The sequence below is a fragment of the Cinclus cinclus genome, chromosome 3, assembly GCF_963662255.1.
Source record: "Cinclus cinclus chromosome 3, bCinCin1.1, whole genome shotgun sequence".
NCBI classification, from domain to species: domain Eukaryota; kingdom Metazoa; phylum Chordata; class Aves; order Passeriformes; family Cinclidae; genus Cinclus; species Cinclus cinclus.
Window position 1 is genome coordinate 97,766,507 of NC_085048.1, and position 22,105 is coordinate 97,788,611.

At 38.3% G+C, this 22,105-nt stretch overlaps 1 protein-coding gene across 8 annotated transcripts in view; it reads left to right on the top strand.

The window, feature by feature from the left end:
• Positions 1-22,105, top strand: part of PPP1R21 (protein phosphatase 1 regulatory subunit 21) — a 33,695-nt gene that overhangs the window by 5,854 nt on the left and 5,736 nt on the right. For 5 of the 8 annotated variants that reach the window (XM_062490516.1, XM_062490519.1, XM_062490523.1 and 2 more), the window contains 15 exons: positions 168-332; positions 433-491; positions 2,861-2,955; positions 5,236-5,288; positions 7,242-7,391; positions 12,402-12,503; positions 12,579-12,667; positions 13,534-13,670; positions 14,368-14,460; positions 15,322-15,449; positions 15,809-15,961; positions 17,426-17,518; positions 18,709-18,942; positions 20,296-20,331; positions 21,508-21,624. In XM_062490516.1, the coding sequence (XP_062346500.1) occupies positions 168-332; positions 433-491; positions 2,861-2,955; positions 5,236-5,288; positions 7,242-7,391; positions 12,402-12,503; positions 12,579-12,667; positions 13,534-13,670; positions 14,368-14,460; positions 15,322-15,449; positions 15,809-15,961; positions 17,426-17,518; positions 18,709-18,942; positions 20,296-20,331; positions 21,508-21,624 (1,704 nt within the window). The remainder of the gene's footprint in view (positions 1-167; positions 333-432; positions 492-2,860; positions 2,956-5,235; positions 5,289-7,241; positions 7,392-12,401; positions 12,504-12,578; positions 12,668-13,533; positions 13,671-14,367; positions 14,461-15,321; positions 15,450-15,808; positions 15,962-17,425; positions 17,519-18,708; positions 18,943-20,295; positions 20,332-21,507; positions 21,625-22,105) is intronic. The other 3 variants (XM_062490522.1, XM_062490517.1, XM_062490524.1) reach the window with 2 other exon arrangements.

The following is a 22,105-nucleotide window of genomic DNA, read 5'->3' on the forward strand; positions in this document are numbered from 1 at the left end:
CTTTGTTCCCAAATCTTTTTCTCTGTAAATAAAATAAAATTTCTATTTGTCTGAGAACTGGTAATTGCTGTTAACCTGATCTGGCTAATGACATTAGAGTCACTTAAAGGACTGGTTTCAATAGTAAAATGAAATTTTTTAAAGAACTTTTCTTTTTTTTCCTGTAGTTCTTTGAAGCAGATGAGCAGCACAAACGTTTAGAAGCAGAGCTGAGGAGCAGACTGGAGGTTTTGGAAGTGGATGCTGCCCAGCACCAAGCGGTGGTGGACAGCTTAACGAAGAAATACACAGAAACCATAGAAAAGCTGCAGAATGATAAAGCCAAATTAGAAGTAAGGAGATTTTCCTCTTGCTTGCAAGTTTGAAAAGTTTTAAAATGCAGTGTTTTGCTGTGTCAGCACTTACATTGTGAGATTATCTTCTTGCATAAAGATCAAGTCTCAGACACTAGAAAGAGAAGCTAAGGACTGTAGGCTTCGAACTGAAGAATGGTAAGTGTCTTTATTTCATATAATGAAAATTTCATTGATGTAAAGAAATAATTGCTGTGAAACATTAACTGGATTATTTTTTAAGAATAGTATCTTTGTAAAAAGGGGTGTAATTAAAATACTTTGATAAAACTCTGATTATATTATCGTGAAGGGAAGTGTTAGCAGTGCAGGTCAAGCCCTCTTTTCCTTTGCTATGTATGGAACTAGACAATTCCACAGTTTCTGCATTCAGTAAGAACAGTTTAGTCTCCAAGCTTTTTAAATAGCAGTGATGTTGATAAAAGCTTGAAGAATGTATTTGTAATGGAAAACCATAGAAACCAAAAACTTGTATGAAACAATGATATGTAAGTTTGAAAAAACTGCTTCTAAGAACAAAGTTTGAGTAACATGCTGAGAGAACTGACTGAAAAGAGTTTCAAAAATCCCTCTTCACTGCAAAACCTTATTGAACAATTGTTTTTGCTTCATGTATAATGTTCTCAGCTAGAATATTTGAAAGTTAATATCAGAGAATTATATTGTTAGTTTTGGAATATTTTCGTTGTCTTGAAGACAAGTTGTAGAAGAAATGTGATGTTGAGGACTGTGGGCCAAATGAAATTAGGGTGCATTTCTCTGAAGTTCATTAAGCTGCATTTTTTAGATGATACATGTGCAATATAGATCTTTAATGAATAAGATGTGTAGTGAATGATCAGATGCAGAGTTCCTTCTTTCACGTGGTAACCCTGAAGTGTGTATTTTAATTATGTTGATAGATGTGAAGATACTCAAATCAAATAACTTCCCTAATGCAAGTTAGGGTTTCACTAAAAATGACTTGCAAAAGAGGATGAAAGGTGTGTTTGGCTGGTGTTTGCTTTTTTTGTGGTGTTTGAAAAACTGTAGTCTTAATCTGCTACTATTCAGTTCAGGCTTTGTCTGTCATGTTCTGTGGTGACTGGGTAATTCATGCCTTTGTAAGAAGTTGTCCCTACAATTTCAGTTATGCTGTATTAAGTTTTTAAAAGTAATAAAGCGTGACACTTCATTGTAAACACTGAAATCACTGTCTGTTGGGCTCATGGCAGATGTATCTCTGAGAATACTGCCCTTCTGTTTTCCCTGCTTTGTCAGAGGAAGGGATCCATTTGCCTCTGACACCCATACTTTACTCAGAAAAGCCAGGGGATGTGAGATGTGACAGCCTGCATGTTTTGAAAATTAAAGGGCAGAATGTAAGGCGAAACATGTCAAACTCTACTTGTTTGTCAGTCCCCTACAGTATGAATTGGAAATATCAGTACATTTTCAGTTGTCTTGGAGTTAATTTCTGTCATGCTCAATGCTACTGCAGTAGCTGCTGTACAGTTTCTATGCAATCTGGGAGCTGCTCTCCAAGAAAAAGACTTGTTAATGTGCATGAGCTACCTATTGAACAGTTTCTTCGTATCTTCCTTGTCTATTTTGGATTATTTTGCTGTCAGACCTGATAAATTTCTGTGCATCAAATGTTGTAAGAAAGGAAAAAACCTTGTCACTTTGACACCTTCCGTCCCACCCTCCACTATATGTGCAGGAGTTCTAGATGTCAAATGGGAAGCAAAAGAGTGAAGAATTTAGGGGCCTAAGTTGGGTAAGATACGGAATTTGGTTGTCATCAAAAATGGAGTGTTCTTTGTAGAAATGTATATATAATGCTGGAATATATTGCTGTTCATTTCAGGAGCTTATTCTCATTATATTAGTAATCTTAATTACTTTGGTACACATATATATACACAGTCAAATGCAAGCAAAGAAAATATAGAGAAAAATCACTTGAGAATGCATCAGAAACATAATTGTCAAGTCTTGTCAGAACAGGCAGTATGATAGCAGTGTTTAAATATGGGGTTTTGAAAAGGCTTTGAGGTATCTCAAATAGTGATGTGACATAGTTAATTAAATTATTGACAACTCATTACCTGCTTATTGGAAAACTGCACTGGATGCATAGTAACTAATTTGGAGGCCCTTTTACCTTCCCATCCAAATTCTAGCAGAAAATAATGCCTTCATATAGCTTATATAATAGGAAAATAAGGTGAATTTCAGCTCTGAAGTAAAAGGAGCTTCTCAAGAATGGAATTTAGGATTTACAAGTTTCTGGTAACTCCCTGCTTTTCTTAGGGATTAGGATTCAGTGTTGTGTTAAGTATGAGGTAAAGGAGGACAAATGACTCCAACTGTCTTATTTCTGTCTAACTTATAGGAGGAGACAGATACCTGTACACTCAAGGGATGCTTATAGTGACATACGTTGTTGGCTATACAGATGAGATTTTAAAGGTTTACAATGTGTGTGTGTGTGTGGTTTTTTTGTTTGTCTCTTTGTTATTTAGCCAGCAGCAGCTAAAGAATCTTCAAGCAGCTTTGGGCAGTAGACTGGAAGAATCTCTATGCATAATTAATGAAAAAGTACCTTTTAATGACACAAGTACGTATGCCTTGGCCTGGGTATCTTGTTTGATTTTTTGGGTATCCATCTGGAGGGAGTACTCCATGTGAATTAAAATGTATTAGCTGTAAGAAATGTTGGACATCTGAACAGACACTTGGAGGTAACTGTAGTAAGTATTCCTGATACTTGTTATGGTCTTCTTCAGTAGTTCTAAAATACCAAGTTTTTATATACATAATGAAAACTGAACCTTTTGCAGGTTTTTAAGTGATTTCCCATTTGCCTTGCTGAGTGTTGACAGATTATTGTAAACAGTGAAGGAACACTGTCAAATTAATGGCTGCTCCATAAAGATTGGTTACTCATCTCAAAGAGTATTATTTTTGGCAGGGTATATTCAAGAGCTGTAGTAAGTTAAGGCAGGGGAAAACTGATGGCTGCAGAGGTAATTTATCAATAATGGTCTGCACTTACTACTAGTGGGGATTTTGTCAGGGTGCTTCATTGATCAGAAAACACACAGAGAGTGGTTCTTACCTGAAGGTGTCTTAGCCTCATTCATCTCTTCATGGGGAAAAAAAGCCCTTTGAACCTGGGGGCTTTTACCTGTAGCCATGTTTTTCTGTTGCCTTTCCAACTGCTGCTAGATCAGCTGAAGTGCAGAGGATCCCCTAGAGTTAGGAGTGCTCAGCCTTTGCATGGCTTTGCTACAAGCATGGGTTAGTGTGTGCTGGGTCAGTGCTGTGCACTGTGTGCTGTCCTAAATAGCTGAACACAAGGGTGGGGAGGCACTTGCCTGGACTCTTTTGGACCCTTCAAGACTAGGAGGACCTGGAATAGTGGAAAAGCTGCAAGTAGTAAAGAAGGAGCAGAGAAGTGAAAACAGGCTTTCTTATATATTTCATTGGTGGCTTTTGCATTTTTTTCATTCAGTTTAAAACCTGATGGCAATGTTTTAAATAGCCTTAGGTTCTCTAAAAGCTGATCTTGCAGGTGCTGCAGGGGTGAGTGTTCCAAGCTCTCTGCTGGTTTGGCAATCCAGTGAGTCTTGGCTTAGGAACACCAGATCATCATCTCTTTAGGAAATGTTGACTCCCATACTGCACATCATGCTTAGGTGTTGGTGCCTTGAATTGGTATCCTTTTCACTTCTCTCACTGCCTGGCATCTGCTGCCTATTTCTACTTCTCTGGCTTCCTTAGCTTGCATTTTTGTACAGGTGGTTATCATTGTAGCAAGAACTTTGCTGAGATAACTTATCTGCTCACTCAGCTACCATAGCATAAGGCCTTTGCTTGTGTAGTAGAAAACACTGCAAACAGAACATCTCTTTAGTGACAGATCAGTGAAAGTCAGGAGATGTTTGTTTGCTGTGGATTCCAGCTGTCTTCCTATAGACCCTGTAGTTGGCTTCAAGTGTAACTAGCAGCTAATTTCAGTAACAATCAAAGGACTGCTAAGCCTGTTTTCCAGAGCAGAAAAAGTTTTCTGAAGCATTTAGTTAGAAGTAGGATCCAATAATTTTGGACGAGTTTTTTTTTCCTCTAAATGTAACTACCTCTTCCCATGTGTTAATAGCCAAATGTGAATGACACAAAAGGACTAAGAAATTGTACTTTTCCTTTGTGAGCAAATTTTAAATTAATCTGGTTGTGTCTCAACTGAATTGAGAATGGGTTTGGTCCCTTTTAAATCTCTAAGACTTTATAAGCTGTTCTCTAGATATAAATAGCCCTCTGCCCCTCTAATTGTGACTGCTTATAACAGAATAATCATTCCAGTTAGTTCATGGCTGGAGAATAATGCTGAAATACATGGAGAGTACATCTTGGTCTAAGTTGTCAACATATTAAATGTATACAGGAGCTCTAAAAAACATTGAAACCTTTCAAAAATATATTAGTCTTACTTGGCCCCTCCTTGGAACGTAATTGAAATTTGAGGATAATCTTGAATTCTTTAAGTGTGATTTCTTTTTGAAAGATTTTCTTACTCTTGTTTGTGATGAATGTTGTTCTTTGGGCAAGAGGAGTCTACTCTTATCTTTCAAATTCAGGGTCTTCTGATGATTAAATTTGACTTACAGTCTGAAGCAAGTATTGAACTGCTTTCCCTCCACTTAATCACAGAAACTCTTAAATGAGGATATTTAGACCTACCTTATTGAAGTCAGTTGTTCGTATCTCTTTAGTTAATACTGCTTACATAACCTTTAATATCCTTGCAATTTTTTAAAAATCAGTATTTACCAAAAAATATCTCTTAAAACCCCCCACAGTTTAACCAGTGCATCTAACTGAATTTTTTGTCCTGTAGGGTCTACTCGATACAATGCTCTGAATGTACCATTGCACAACAGAAGGCATCAGGTAAGTGCTTCTTGTGGTTTCATGTGACTCTGTGCAACTTTCTACACAGATACTGAAATTAAGCAAGTCATTTTAGTACATGAAATGGCAGAAGATCACCTGTCTTACTACTGTCATGGTATTCTGAGGGCATTTCTGCCCGCAGAGCCTCTTCCCTTTTCAAGAGGTTGTGTATATTGTTGTTATGTCAAGGAGTGTTATTAAAGCTGTATGAAATACTATTTTATTGGTTCAACCTTCAGTAAGCTCGAAGTTGGAACACTTAATTTTTAAAGTTGATTAAAACTATAGTAGTTCAGAGATCTTTAGTTGATAAAAGGTAGGTTTGGTATCCTAAATTCCTTTTTTCAAACTGAGCTTCTTCAGTCACATCACTTGAGCTCCAGAGAATGTATGCATTTAAAAACTGCACACTGGTGTGTGTGCACTAAAATGCCATATTAGTTCACATTACTTGTCACCAGTCACAACTCTTTTAAGCAATAAATCGTGTCACTTAGAGATCTCTGCATGGTTCATTTACATTTTGTGGGATACTTCGTGCCAAGGCACCTCTTATTTGCAGCAAAATAACCCTTATATGTTGAAACATTTTTAGAAAACAGTTTCTGTTCATTTCTTAATTTAATGAGTTTCCTTGTGTATGTTTATTTACTATTCAAAAATGTGCATTGGTTTTCTGTGAATGGCTGAATATTTTAAGGGTTTTTACAATAGCTAATCAGAAGCCTGTATGCAGTCAAAATTTTTCTGTGTTGCTATCACTGAGGATGGGCTCTACATCACTGTGCATTCAAGTTAGTGCATTTAGATGCTACTGCAGGAAGATTTAAAACAGTTGCTTTCTCCATTCTTCAGAAGTGCCTGTAAAGAGACCTTTTTTCCAATGGCTTCTGTGAGATCAGGTGACCTGCTGTTCAGTTTTATGATGGAAATGGACTTAAATTTCAAGTTGCTGCTGCTGAAAAGAAAAATCTGAATAACTGAATGGCGACTTTCTCCTTCTACTATTTTATGCCAGCACTATGTTAGGCAGCCTCATGCTTCAAGATCTGCAGTCTTGAAAATGTTCCAGGACACATTTTTATGACTGGCTTTGACAATGGAGGCAAAATGTTGGTGTATTAGCATAGACTGTGGTGTAAAGGACAGCAAAACAGTAATAGTGTCTGTTTGCCTTCCTTGCATGGCTAATTAACATACACAAACTGAGTATAATGACTGCTTTAATTACTTGCCACCATCCCAGATCCATAATCAAGATTGACCTGATTTAACAGTCCATTGAAGCATTGAGAGTATGTCTCTGAAGGATAAGTTATTCTTGGCTGAAATGTCACTATAACATTATTCTCTTCCCATAAATCCCAACAGAGAATAGTTTTTTCTCTCTTAAATTTATGTTCCATTCTGGATTAATTTCTTTGGTAGCTTCCTGCTTTATTAAAGCCCCAGAATATCCTTACTTATGAGCAGCAGCTCAGTTCTGTCCAGGAGAATAAGAATTGAGTGTTCTTGGTTAGAGAAGCAGACACCTTTAATTCTGGGAGAAAACATCACTGGATTTTTACTAATTAAATTGAGGTTTCCTTGCAACCTGGTGTTGAGCTGCTGTCAGTTGTTCTTTGGAAATTTCAGACATGGTTTCTGTAATTGTGCTGGCCTCTTAAGTGTTTTTGTTGCTTGCAAGTTTGAAAAATGCAGCAGAGGCAAACCGTCACCAGTTGTGTGAAATGAAAAGATACTTTGTTGTCAAAGAACAGTGTGCCCTTCTGAGTGGCATTGTAGTTTATGAATAAAAATGAAGTTAAATGTAATTGCTGTTACGTATTTTAGGCTGAAATAATAACAAGAAAGAAATTAGTGATAATGACTTTTGTCTGTCCAAACAAGTTTTTTTTATATTTAAATAGATCTGTGTGAAATACAATCATTTTATTACTGTCTTTACAGCTGAAGCTGCGAGACCTTGCTGGCCAGGCCATGGCTTTTGTCCAAGAACTTGTAACAGCTCTCCTGAACTTCCACACATACACTGAACAGAAGGTACAGATCTTCCCCATTGATTCTGCAACAGACACAATATCACCCTTAAATCAGAAGGTAAAGTTGACACACTTCAGCTACAAATATATTAAATTAATTAGACTTTAATGAGTGATTTCATGCAAAATTGCATTGCCTTTACTGGAATGCTGTGAGTGTGTTTCTGAGAGCCAGATCCTCCTGCATGAGACATCTTTTCTGCTCTGTGAATTTCTCTGAGTGTGGGTGAGGTGTAGCTGCAGAGAATCCTTGTTCCACTGTGCCTCTGCTCCTAGAAGAGAAATATGATAATCAAATCAAAGCTTTGCTTTTTTAAATTGCTAAATTGAAATGCATTTGTTGAATGTTCAGCTGACTTGTTTTAAAATAATAATGCACAAATACTGCATTGCTGAATAGTGCTTATTTTAGTTAATGCGCTGGGGCATAGGAGATGTTGAGACAGAATGTGGTCTTGTGTTTAAAGATTTTAGCTGTAATATTAAAGGATAGAAGGTGGGCTTATGAGGGAGATAACCCGGACTCTGTTCCCTTGTCAAAAAACAACTTTATAACCTGATTTTGGGCTGCTTGGGTGAAGATGGTTCCTCTAAGTGTTCTGAAGCTTCAAGTTCGTAAAGCATGTTGAAATTAATATGAAAAATCTGACTCATTTCTTTTGACACAATTCCTTGGAAAGATTTTTTTAAAAGTATCATCCAGAGCTGTTAAGCTGCATGTTTTGATCTTGTTTTCATGTGTTGTGAAATAGAGAAAATAACTCTGCACAAGGATTTGTGTGAGGATGCATATATGTATGCTTTGGAACAAATTGCATTAAGATCAGAGTTGACTTCATAGTTTAAGGGAATCTGTGAGTATTTAATTTGCAGTGAGTATTTTGTGATTCAGTCTCTTAATTTCAGTTTAGTAGTTGGTAGGGCTCAGACTTAAGGTACTGAGGTGAAATGTGGTTTGCACTGATCAAGTGGCTGCAGTGCATGTGGTGTCACTGTTAACTATCATAAAACTTTCCTGTTCTTTGGAAAACCTCCTGTAATCTCTTTGCAGGTAAAAAATATACTTATGAGGTTTGTTGTCCACTAGAGAAAACCCTTTCTGTTTGCCTTCTCAGTTTGTTTCAACTGTTTTAGTCAAGAATATCCTCCTGCAGAGATTCAGCATAGTTTGAGGACTTTGTCTTGCTACTGCCACCAAATGCACTCAGAAGGGCATGTCCTTCTTGTGAAAATTATGTGGGTTTGTCATCTTTCAGATTTTTTGGGGCAGGAGTGGTGTCTGTTATTTCAATGTGGTCCAGTGTCTTAGGGTGACTGTATGATGCTGGTATCCCCAGCTGCCTGTTCAGTTTGTGCTGGATGTTAAGTTCTGAAGCTTTAACACTAGTTCCAGGATTAAAGGGGGAGAGAAGAGGTGCAGAGTTTATCAGAGACTGCACTTGCTCCCCCACATCCTTCACACAGACTGGGCTGTCTGCAGTGGACAGTAGGAGAGAGCTCTCCTTTGCTTTTGGTTAGTTTTGAGTAGCTAAGGCAGAGAAGTTCCCTGTACTGGTTTTTTTCTTTTTCTTTAAACTGTTTGTTGAACCTGTTCTGGACTGAAAACCCAGAAGAGCACTGGGAGCTCACAGCTGTGTCCCACCAGGCCTGGGCTGGGCTGTGGCATTTCCCACCTCTGGAGGCACTGAGAACAGACTGAGTGAGATGGGCTGCAGCCCACAAAAGGGACTCTGCTGAATGTGTCATCTCTTCGGACAAGTGAGAGGTTTTGTTGTCTAGTATTAGCCATTTTTTTCGTGCCGTGGAATGCTTTTCCTGTTATATAAACAAGTTATAAAAAAGTTTTTTCCACTTCTCTGTGAGGAAATCCTTTCCTGAACCAGTTGCGGGAGGGGCTGCTTGAGTCTGCTTTCTAGAGGGACCTCTTTGGAGGTTTTCTCCTGAATTTGCCCTAAACTGGGACAAATATCTTGACTAATGATCCTTCTGCAGGCCCCTTTTTTAGGGGCAGTGGCATGAGGCACAGGGTAGGTCTCCAACCATCCAGTGGTGGCTTCCACCATGGTCAGCACGTAGCGCTTGCCTTGGCGTGTCTGAGGCAGTGTGATGTAGTCAATCTGCCAGGCCTCCCCATACTTATATTTGGACCACTGCCCCCCATACCAGAGGGGCTTCACTCGCTTGGCTTGCTTGATGGCAGCACACGTCTCACAGTCATGGATAACCTGGGAAATACTGTCCATGGTGAGATCCACCCCTCGGTCTCGTGCCCACTTATAGGTAGCATCTCTGCCTTGGTGGCCTGAGGCATCGTGGGCCCATCGAGCCAGGAACAACTCTCCCTTGTGTTGCCAGTCTAAGTCTATCTGTGACACCTCTATCCTTGCAGCCTGATCTACTTGCTCATTGTGTTGGTGCTCCTCATTAGCCCGACTCTTGGGGACATGGGCATCTACATGACGGACCTTTACGGGTAGCTTCTCTACCCGACTGGCAATGTCTTTCCACTCATCAGCAGCCCAGATTGGTTTTCCCCTATGTTGCCAGTTAGCTTTTTTCCATCTTTCCAGCCAGCCCCACAGAGCATTGACTATCATCCTGGAATCAGTATAGAGCTAGAGCTTTGGCCACTTCTCTCTTTCAGCAATGTCTAGGGCCAGCTTATTGCAATTTCTCCTTGGAGTCATCATGGCACTTCTTTCAGGTATTTCCCTACCTCAGCTGGGTTCTGTATTTGTTCATGTGGAAAGTCCCAAGCTATAAGGGTCAGAATATTCTTTCAGGGTTTGGCCCATATCTTCCCATTCTCACACCACTCAGAATTTTCCACACCTGGGTGTACTCCTGGGTCACTCAGTCTGTTCTCAGTCCCCCCAGAGCTGGGAAATGCCACAGCCCAGGCCAGGCCTGGTGGGACACAGCTGTGAGCTCCCAGTGCTCTTCTGGGTTTTCAGTCCAGAACAGGTTCAACAAACAGTTTAAAGAAAAAGAAAAAAAACCAGTACAGGGAACTTCTCTGCCTTAGCTACTCAAAACTAACCAAAAGCAAAGGAGAGCTCTCTCCTACTGTCCACTGCAGACAGCCCAGTCTGTGTGAAGGATGTGGGGGAGCAAGTGCAGTCTCTGATAACAAACTCTGCACTTCTTCTCTCTTCCTTTAATCCTGGAACTAGTCTTAAAGCTTCAGAACTTAACATCCAGCACAAACTGAATAGGCAGCTGGGGATACCAGCATCATACAGTCACCCTAGGATACCCTGTGTAGTGACTGCGTTCACAGTTGCTACTGCAGTGTATGCTAAGGCAAGAAAATCAGATTTCCTAGACATCTCTTCTCACACATTTTTTTTCCCATGAGCTCCTAGTTAACACATCCTTGTTTTTCAACACAGCTGAAACATGTAATTTAATCAGAACCGTAATTTAATTTCATTTTTCTTATAATTGACTGATTCAGCAGTTCAGGCTTTGTTTTCATAATTATGTCTCTTGTAGTCTGCCCCATTGTGTATCCATGACCTAATTCCCCTCAATGCATGCTACTTCTCCGGGCTTGTGCTGTGACTTTCTAGCACTGAAGCATCTTTTATTGCTCACTGAAGCTGTAGTTGGTCCTATATTTTTGATTAATTTATCTCTTTGCTTGACAAGTGTTCTCAGTGTGATTTTTTTTTTTTTTTTTTTTAAAAATCTGTTTAGCTACTCTACCAAGTTGTTCAAAAATCTCTCTTTAATATGGTAGAGAAAATGAAACAAGTGTCAGGTAGTGGCTTAGCAGACTTGCACTGATTTATTTTTCCCCAACTCCAGGTCTTGTCTGGTGCTTTCAAGCTATTTTCCCCACCAAACACTCAAAGTAGATGTGGACAATTCCCTGCCAGGTTCAAGTATTCCTTTTCTCTTTAAGTGTTGGATTGCTGGGTTCTGCTGGGTCTACAGCATCATGCTGGATAATTCAAGTCCTCTCTCTTGCAACACGAGCCAGGAATATTCTGCATGTTATTTTTTCCTCCTTAGATTTAGGAATTTTCCCTAATTCCAGCCAGGTTTGTGCATGCATGGATCAGAGCTTAGCATCTTACTCTTCTTGTAAACACTGTGTTACTGCACTGTCATAATACAAGAAATAATTAAAATCTCTTGTACTCTGTTTGCCTGGGATCTTTAGCTGCTATTGTGGTCTAAGTAATCAAAGGTGAAGGTAGCTTTCTGTGGGGTAAAATAAAAACGAGGATTGCTTTTGACTGTGTGTATTAATTTGTGGAAGAAGCTTTTTGTGATACTGAGGTACCAAAATGGAAAGCTGATGGTGTTGTTACATTTTGGTTGTATGTAAGAGTACACCTTATGTTCTCAGGTCTGCTTCTTTGAAGGCAAAACTCACTATAGGATTTAATTAAGAAATTTTTAGGAAAGTCAGGCAGGTCCATGAGGCCAAAGTTTCATTATTGCCAAAACCTGTCACAGTTTTAGATACAAGAATTCTGTGATCACTTGGACCTCCATGCTTTGCATTGGCATGAGCATGCTTTGACTTGTGTTGAAAATGGGACTGGACACACAGACACATCTCTTGCTCTCACATTGACTTGGGTTTAGTTCTTCAGTACTTTGCACAGTGTAGCTTTGCAGATGTTTGTGCTGATGGACAAGACTTGGAGGCAAACAGCTTTTGGGAGGAAGGTGGGATAGTTTATTCTGGTGGCTAAATGGTGCATGGATCTAGCCTTAATTATATGGAGTTGAGAAAGGAATGCAGGAATATTTAAAACTAGAAAGTGAGGGTTTGGTGTGCTGTGCATGGCAGTTAAAATGAGACAGGATGCCATGGCAAAGCCCTAGGTGAGGTTGTGCCTGGACTTCCAGTACTTCTCACTTTCCCTCAAGGTGTGTTTTTGACCTAGCAACAGGTTGCTGTACATCACTGGACTGTTGTATCTCATTAATCACACCTTAGGCATTGTTAAAGGGGACAGGGGCTTTGCCAAAATGTCCCGTTCAGTTGTTACTTTGGCAGAGTTCACAGGAGCTGTCAGTAAGTGCCATTCCAAACCTTCTCTGTCCTCAGTTCTCACAGTATCTCCATGAAAACGCTTCCTATGTTCGCCCTCTGGAGGAAGGAATGCTGCACTTGTTTGAGAGCATCACGGAGGATACTGTGACAGTCCTGGTAAGATTTCCTCCTTTTAGTATCAAAAATATTTTTACAGAGCAAAAACACTTATCTGCTCTTTTTTCCTTTCAGGAAACAACTGTGAAATTGAAGGGCTTCTCAGAACATTTAGCTTCCTACTTAGGCTTTTTAAGAAAGATACTTCCTTACCAGTTAAAAAGGTACCTTTCCTTTGACAGATCAAATTTAAAGGCACTGTGTCAGGCATGCAGCACTGTCAGCACCTACAACTCAATATTTGAGTCAAACCTTAAAACACTCTGGCCTCTGCTCTGTCTTTAAAGGCTGAACTTTTTTTTTTTTAATGTTGTTTTTTAAACCTTGAGATTAGGCATGGCTTTTTGAGGCATTTAGGACTAAAACCATGTATTTTAAAGCTGCTCCACACACACCTTCCCTCACAGATGAGGCTTTAAAAATAATGAAGCTTTCATTAATGTTTCTTAGTGTTACTCAATAGCATTGATACTATTCAGGTGTGATACACTGAAACTGTTAATGCCTTGAGCCTCTCTGAGGATTATTCGTCATTCAGTAAATGTAGCAATGTAGTAAAACTTGGCCAGATGTACATCCCTTCTGCTGTGAAAATCTTTGTTCCTGAGTTGATTGAAGGGAGATGAATTATAGGTGCAAAGAACTACTTTAAGAGAGGGTTTGGACTAAGGAAGAAGAAAAACCTTGATTTATGCCTCTTTTATACCTGTTCACATGCTCCTTAGGAAGCAAAAGAGAATTTATGTAGTAGAGGGAAAAGCCTTCAAACTTAAATTGCTGCAATCAGTTCCTTGCTGTGAGAGTAAGTAATTCCTGGCTTGTGACAGAAACACCTGGGAGTGGAGATGCACACAGTAATTTTCATGTATTGCTAAGTTCCTCTGCTATGTTAGCCTTTCTAAAATAAATTCCTGCTCTGCTGTTTCTTTGGACTGGGGAGGTAGAGAACATGTATGTGCTCCAGAACTCATGAATTTGTTTATTTTAAGACAATTGCTTGATTTTAAAAAAATAATTCATATATTCCTAGTTTGGAAGAAGAGTGTGAGTCTTCTCTTTGCACAGCTGCTTTAAGAGCTAGAAATATGGAGCTGCACAGAGACATGAAAAGGTTGACTGCAGTCTTTGAGAAGCTACACACGTATGTCAGTCTTCTGGCCTTACCAAGTAGGTGTCTTGGTTGGTTACCCTGTGACTGGTTTTCTGTGGGTTTTTGTAGTGTGACTGACAGTGTGCCTTTTGTCACCTCTTAATTATGAAATTGTTAATAAACTACATTTTATTACTAATCATCACTTCCCAGCCCCTCATCTTCATAAATTTATTACAACTGTCGTGGTAATAAGGTATAGCCTCATTACCACTGAATAAAATGAGGTAAAGCCTTTGTGTGTATGTGTGGGGGGAAACTGTCTCCAAATGCATCCTATAAATAGCAGTAGGAAATGGTTATTATATAGCTTCAGGTTATTTCAGTCTTCACTCTTTAGAAAGGCCCAGATGGTGTTTCCTACAGCTGTGAACGTATCTTTCTGTATGTGTGTCTATTCTGTATTTTCATATCATATGTATGATATGAAAAGATATTTTATATCTTTTTGAGACTAAAACAATTGATATTTATGAAATCTGAATAAAAAGTAGGGAATTTGAAAGTCTTTCACCTGCCTGCTCTGCCAAAATTGGATATCTGAATATTTGATATTGAAAGGGAAATTTAAGTAAATTAATTTATTATGACCCATACTCCATACAAATGGTTCTAGTAGGTGGAAATTGAATTATTTTCAAAACTAACTTTTTTCATTCATGGTAAACTCTTAGTGTTGTGGTTTTCTTTTTCCTTCCCATGTGTTGCTCTTAGGTACAAGACCAGAAGGACTCCTTAGGACAAATTACAACTTTGTGTTTACAAACATTGCTGCAAGTCTTCATGGACTCCATGACATTTTAAAAGGTGGGAGTTGGGAATGTTGTCTTTTTTCAGCTTTGCTTCTTTCTCTTTTAGCAAAGCACACGTGCATTCTCTCTGTAACAGTGCTGAATGTGATAAATTTGATATGTGATAAATCTGGTTGGTTTTGCCTTTACAAGCTAAGAAACTAGTAAATAAATAATCCATAGAGATGAACTGAACTTTTACTAGTCAGCTGTTTAAACATTAAGCTTTCATAGTTTTAAGCAAAATTGTTTTTGTTTCCCAAAGTAGCATGAATAGTATGGCCCCATTTTGCAGAGTCCTCATTTTAAAGAAAAATAGGAGATATTAAAGACTGTACTTACAGTGAGACCCTAAACCAAGAGTTTTATAGCATAGATAATTTTAAAATACTTTCGACCTCTTAGTATGGTCACTATAATGTAAAGTCAATCCAACTTACACTTTAAAGGAAATGCAGAAAATAGAAGTAGTGAGGAAACCTGTCAGTAGAACTCATTAGCTATCAACAGAAATGTTGTTCTTAATATCTCACACTCCCATATTCCAGCATATTTGATATATCTCTTCTTTCTCCATCCAAACTAACTTTGAACTTCTTAAGATTACTTCAGATTATAATTTGTGGTGGTGATCAGATGGGATTTCTCCATTCTGTAGAAATACTACTCTTTTAAAATAGGTGCACATTGTTCAGTTGTCAGACAACTGCTTTTTCATTTAATTAAACCACATTGAGAATGTTCTTGCATGATAAATACTTGATTATTTTTAAATGTTGGCGTTATTAAAATATATTTAGGCTAAGATGCTTTTGTGAGTGACTTTCAAAATGTTTTGTGTTCTTAATTTGGCATAAATGTGCTTTTAATTTTCCAGATATTTCCAAGCACTATAGTCAGAAAGCTGCTTTAGAACAGGAAGTTCCAACTGCCACACAGAAACTCATAACTACAAATGACTGTATTTTGTCCTCTGTTGCTGCTTTAACTAATGGAGCAGGCAAGGTAAGGTAATAGATATTTTTGTTTCAAACAGTGACTTAACTTGTGCAGACTTTTAAGAAAAAAAAAACCTGAACTTAGCTGAATGATTTAGAAAATCCCTGTGTGCCTCTGATACTAATAATCTGTAGTGCCAGGTTGATTCTTGAGTTATAAACAGCTGAGTGAGTGATAAAAGTAGATACTGTGAAGAGGATGCTTTGTGTTAGGAAGGTCTAAGTTATATGGAGCCTGTAGCTTGTTTCAAAGTCTTGTTAAGAAGTCCAGTTTCACTAAATACTTGTCTTTTGAAAGACTAATTGCTCCAATGACTCTTTATGGTCAACTAAATTCAAAAAAGCCATTTCTCTTAATTTGTCTAGATGGCCTCGTTTTTCAGCAACAACTTGGATCACTTCACCAGCTCGCTGAGCTATGGCCCTAAGGGAGGAGCAGAGTTCATCAGCCCTCTCTCAGCTGAGTGCATGCTGCAGTACAAGAAGAAGGCAGCTGCTTACATCAAGTCCTTGAAGAAGGTTTGTTCAGCCAGCATGCTTGCACAGAGAGGTTCTGTCCATAGTTGGTTGTGCCAAGGACAATACAGACTAAGGATTTGTAGTATTTGCAATGGAAGAGACTGAATGGAATGACAGGTTTTGGCTGAAGTAATGGACCCCTCAGTGCAGTAATGCTACTGAAAACTTCAGGCAGTGGAGTTACCCTCACAATTGAGGGTATGTGCCAATTCTGCCATTACCCATTTCCACTAATTATTTCTCTGCCAATACTCCAAGGAGAAGAGGGTGGCTGCTTATTTATATTTCCTCCTGTATTCACCAGGAATATGAAGCAAATAAAACCATATTCTTACACTTGCATTCACTGGAAGACATGGGGGGAAAAAAGGGAGGTACCCTGGAGAAAATGTGCTGAACCAAAGGATTGAATGCTGTCAGATCTCCCTGTTGTCTCCATTAAAATTAAGTCATGATGTGCTTAGCAGTTGTTACTAAATCATTTTACTGCAGTGTCTGTAAAGAGGATCATAAGATGCCCTTGATCATTAATACTTGGAGTTTTCTGGGCAGTTTTTAATCAGCTGTATCTTTTGGACAGTATTTCTTGAGCGCTCAAACCATTTTTTCCTATTGCCTGGTAAGCACTTGGAACATGGAGTTTTTTCCCTTTACTAAAGTGTTGAGATTTTCATGGGTTTAGGCCTTTAAAGAAACAAGAGCAGTTGTTGGTTGCTGTAAAGTTTATTGCAGAAGCACATCAGTCTCAAAGGCAAAGAGTACAGATTATCAAAGTCTGTGTTAAAGCTTTCTAGCATAGAGTCCTGAGCAGAGGCAGCAGCTTCCTGGTGTTTCTTCTCTTCTTGTTCTTCCTCTTCTTCTCCTTCCATGTGTGCTAGTAATGATGATGATGATGATGATGATGATAGAGGATCCATTTTCCATCCCAATACAGGAGATTTTTATTCATAAATCATCCAATGAGCTAAAAGCATGAACCTAAAATGTTCCTAAAATGTTAGAATTCTTGTTCTATAGTATGAAAGTGGTGTTAATTCTCACACATGAGTTACGCATATAACTCTATCTATTCATGCAAATAGTTGTATCTGTTCTATCTCAAAAATGTAAGCAATGTTCTTACTATGTTTTCATTTTATCTAGAGCTAAGTATTTTAACTTTTACCAAGGCCTAAACTTTACGCTACTTTCTAGGGCTTTTTACTCTCTTAAGGCACTTTAAGCATATTCTTACTTAAAGCTTACCCTTCTACTTCATATCTGTGCGGCTTAATGTACTTTAATTTCTCTAAAGGTTTGAATTCAATCCCTACATTCTAATCTCTCTCTGAGGGACTCAAAGAGGCTTCTGTTTTCCACAGTCTAACACTAAATTAAGGAAAGTAGTAAGAAATTTGAAGTAGAAGGCATGTTCCGATCTAGTGTGTAACATGTTTTGAGAGCGGTTTTTTGATTCTTCTGCAGCCTTGTGCAGATTCAGTGCCTTATGAAGAGGCTTTAGCCAATCGCAGAGTTCTCCTGAGTTCTACAGAAAGCAGGGAAGGTCTTGCACAACAGGTATTGTGGTATACATTGTACTAACACATGTGTTAATGTAGTTTGTAAAGGTAAACTTGTATCAAAGTCTCCACATTTGACTGTGGTCATTTGTAGGTATGTATTAATATGCTGAACCTTAAAATTGACTGTAGATGTCTTGTAGAGTTTTGAAACTAAAACCCTTATCAGGCTGGATTATCTGCAGACTGTATTTGTAGATAGATACAGGAGCCAGGATTATTCCATTGGTATCTTCATAATGTATATGTAGATAGATATAAGAGCCAGGATTATGCTATTGATATCTTCATTTGGAAGTGCAAGAAATCAGGTAATCTTTAATAATTAAAATAGATGCAAAATAAAGACAGGAATAAGACGTGCTGAAGGGTTAATTTTGAACACTGTGTACTCATTTGAGTCCTCTTTTGGACTATGCAGGAATTATTAGCACTGATTAAGAGCAGGGATTTTTTCAAGAGTAATATATTAGAGTTTCTATCTTCTAGTATGCATATATATATTATTTTTTTCTGGAAGGTGAAGCAGGGTGGGTAACATGGTATTTAAAAGCCCTACACAGCTTCTCTACTGCTTCATATGAATGAGGATAACTTATTAATACTGACACTTCTTTATTAGCTTGTATACTCAGCCTGTGCTTGACTCATTGTTATTGAACTGTTACAGAAGCAAGTACTTGGATGACCTTTTTTTTGTAGTTGCCAGTATTCTAAGTATATTAGTAGGAGTTAAATGAATTTCAGCAGAAATGTGCAGTGATTGGATGTGTTCTGTTCCGTAGTTGTTTTCTTACCTGGACAAAGTGGGTGTTTTTGTCTGTGTGAGGTGGGACAGCTGGAAGGGGACAGTTTGTCTTTCTAGCATAGAAAAAGGCAGTGATAGTGTCAGGAACACATCTTTCAAGTTTTTCTAAGATTGGTTTTGCTTTGGTTTTTCACCTAGTACAATGTTGCCAGTTCTATGAGCTATGCATGCTTCAAACTAATTAAATAATGCGGCCATTTTGAACAAAGAACCACAGCTAAACATACAGCTCAAACCAGTGGTTGTTTACCTGCTGCACTTTGTTAGCTCACTTATGTAAGGGTTTAAAATAATACTGTCCTCAAACATTTCCTCTGTGTGGTTTTTTTTTTTTCCTCCCTGGGTTCAATAACCTGGACTGTAAACTTTCCCTCCTAAAGGTCCAGCAGAGTTTGGAGAAAATTGCAAAACTTGAACAAGAAAAAGAACACTGGATGTTGGAGGCCCAGCTAGCTAAAATAAAGCTGGAGAAAGAAAACCAAAAACTGAAGAACTCTCATAGTGGACATTTAACTGAAACTATCCAGGAGCATTCAGTGTTGCCAAATAAAGCAGAACAAAAGAAGGAAACCACAGAAAAGAGTCTGAGGGAACCTATTAAGAGCACTAGTCTGGTAAGTGACCTTTCCCTTCAATAGAGAAAAATCCACTTTCTTTAGTAGCAGTGCTGTTTGATCAGTGGAACACTGAAAATGAAAGCCTTTTGACTGTATTGAAAAGCATTCACTCCTGGGGTCCTTGTATTTGCAAAGCTGCTTGCAAATTCTTTCTGCAGAATTTAGCATTTCTTGGGTTTTGAGACTTTGTTTGCTGTCTTTAGTATTGTGAAGATATTTTTGTAGTTCTGTACTTGTGTAACTGAGGGGGAAATAATAGGTGCTTAACCTCCTGATTTGTCTGTAGTTAGGAAACCTTGCAAGTGGTGTGTATCTCAGGTTGGGCCTGTGTTTCTAATACTTCTGTTCATCTCTAAGTAGGTTAAAGCAAATGGATGTAGGTAGGTAGTGTTTGTAAATGGGTTTGAAGACTTACTAGGGTCAGTTCGGGTTCAGCAATTGTTTTTGGATATGGCATGCATTCTTTCCTTGCTCTTCTCTGTTGGTAAATGGCTTTTTCCTGTTTACTACTCATATTTAAAATGAATTGGCCTTTCCCCTGAATTCCACTTCTGAAGTGGCATGGTGGTATTTACAGGAATGTAAGCTGTAAGAAATGATAATCTACTCAGCATTCAATAGAATTCTCTCTCTTTTTGGGTTTGGATTTTCTGTTTTTTGTTTTCCCCACTTTCCTGCTCCAAGATAAAAATAGTGAGTGTATTGTTTTGAAGTAAACTGGCATCTTAAGTTTTGAATCCTTAGGAATTTGAGGAGAATGTTGCTCACAGGTCAACATATTGTATGAATATTTCCCATAAACATAAGTCTCTAGTCTTGTTGAGATCAAGGGGGAAAAAGCCCCTTTGACTCTCTGTAAAGATATCCTTTCATGAAACCAGGTATTGGCTTACACTGCTCCTGTAGAGTTTGGTCAGTGCTTACTAGTCAGAGGAGAAAGGCAGGAATTTGGAAGGTATTCAAGAAATCCGGGTTGACTTTCCTTCCTCTTGAACATGACAAGTCATGTTTCAGTGTGCTAACGTGGCTCTGAATTAGTTTCATATGATCAAGCAGTTGCATAACCATATGAGCCCAGCTGCATCTTGTTGCTTTTATTGCCTTTTCCCTGTGTACCTCATAAGACAGGAGATATATTTTTGAGAGCTGGTGTCAGGTTCAATTCTGTTGAAGGCACTCATGTAACCACTCTTTTTTTATGTTACAGGTGGAAGTACTTAAATTTGATTTCAGTTTGAACAGTTGCAAGATTGTTTAAATTCAATGTCCTTCTATGACTGAAACCAAAATGCAGCTATGGTACCTATGTTTTTGCAGTTCTCATTAAGTGTATTTTCTTCCTTGTTCTAGATTGGAATGTTGACTGTAACTACTGATAATGAAGAGGTAATCTGTTTTAAATATTGTTAAAGTCCATCTGTTAAATACTTCAATTCGGATTCTGCTAAACTTATTCCACAGGTCTAATTACCAAGAATACTCCTGCCTAAGGGTGCAAGTTGACCATCTAGTCTTTATCTATGAAATGGTCAGATTTCTGAAATCCATACGTTCCTTAGTTTTCTTCTTCTGCTAGTGAGGTGTTATTTAGCCCACGTAAGCATTTTGGAGCAGTGTGAACTGGAGTCAGGGTCTGCTCTCTGTAATTTGAGGAAGGCACTGGTCTGTCTGTTCCTCAGTAGCCCAAACTGCATTCCAAGCCTCGATTCTTAACCCTCAAGGAAGGGTTCAAGCTGGGTAAAATACTCTGGCTGCAGTGTCTGGGGTACAAAGCACAGGTCACACTGAAATAAGCTTAGAACCAGCCCTAGGACTAAATATCAACTCTTTTTTTAGCCCTGCTATAATATAATATTGCTTCAGGAACTTCAGAGAGTAAGATTTACTGCTTTCCCTTTTCTGTTATCACAGGGAACTGATGCATGGTTTAGTTTGCTCTTCATTGTCTTTTGAAAGTGTGATTAAAAAGGGGAAGGGGGCTAGATGATAACTGGTACAAGTTCTTAAAGGCTTCTGCATAGTGCTGAACTGGAAGGTAATGAGAAATCATGTGAAAGCTGACTCCAGTGAGTTAGTCTGCAAACTACTGAATTGTTAGGCTTTTTTATTTCTTTATTTTATTTTTAAATTTCTAATGTCTTCTGGAACATGCAGAATTAGAAATAGTTATGACTTTTGTACACTTCTGAAATACAATTAGGTGAAGTAATTCTTCCTTGTTGGGGAGAGACAGTAAGTTTTCATGTAGGTGAAACCTGTTCACTTCTGTAGTGGATCTTCATCAGACACTTGCTATATTAAAGCAAGTTAAATTCTTACCTCTTCAGTCAGCTCTTGGTCCTGTAAGGAGATCTGACATTAAGAGTCCCCATCAGGGTGACAAATTTCAGTGTGGCCTGCTGTAATTTCTCTGTTGTGTTTGGGGAATTTGATACCTTTTGATAGAGCAGCCAGGGCTCAGAAGGAAAGAAGAAAAAAAGTCTGTATAGAGGCAATGTTGTGATTCAGGTATTCAGTCTACTAAATGTAAATGGTATCTGCTTAAAATAATTTCTTTGCCAGGCTCCAGATGCTGAGTCTCGTGAAGACCTGATAAAAACTCACTACATGGCCAGGATAGCAGAGCTGACCTCTCACCTGCAGCTTGCTGACAGCAAATCAGTGCACTTCCATGCTGAGGTGAGCATGCAGGCAATGACAATAAATCTCTTTTTGAACTTCCCACAGGCAAGTGCTATGATAGTGAGTTTCAGTATATCAAGCATAATGTTTTACAAAAATCTGTTTCTGGAATATTTTTTATTGTGGTCTAGCATGCATAAAAACAGATACTGTAAAAGAACTTTTTATGTTTAATAAATCCTTTGGTATCCTTGTCTTGGCTGTATTAAGTAGTATAATGTGTGTCATGTATAGGTTTGTTCACATAAGCTGAAGCAGCTGGCTTTATTTACTAAGGAAGTTTTGACTTAATTTTATAGTGATGTTGATGTCATTCAAAAATATTTGAGTGTATTATGAAGTGATGGAAACAGCTCTCCTGAGAAAATTGGCTTTTAGGCGTAAGTTATGCTGCAAGAATGAACAAGATGAGTCATTGTATGTATGGTTTCCTTCTCAAATCATGAGGGAACTTTTCTTGAAAGTAGTGGCTGTTTTG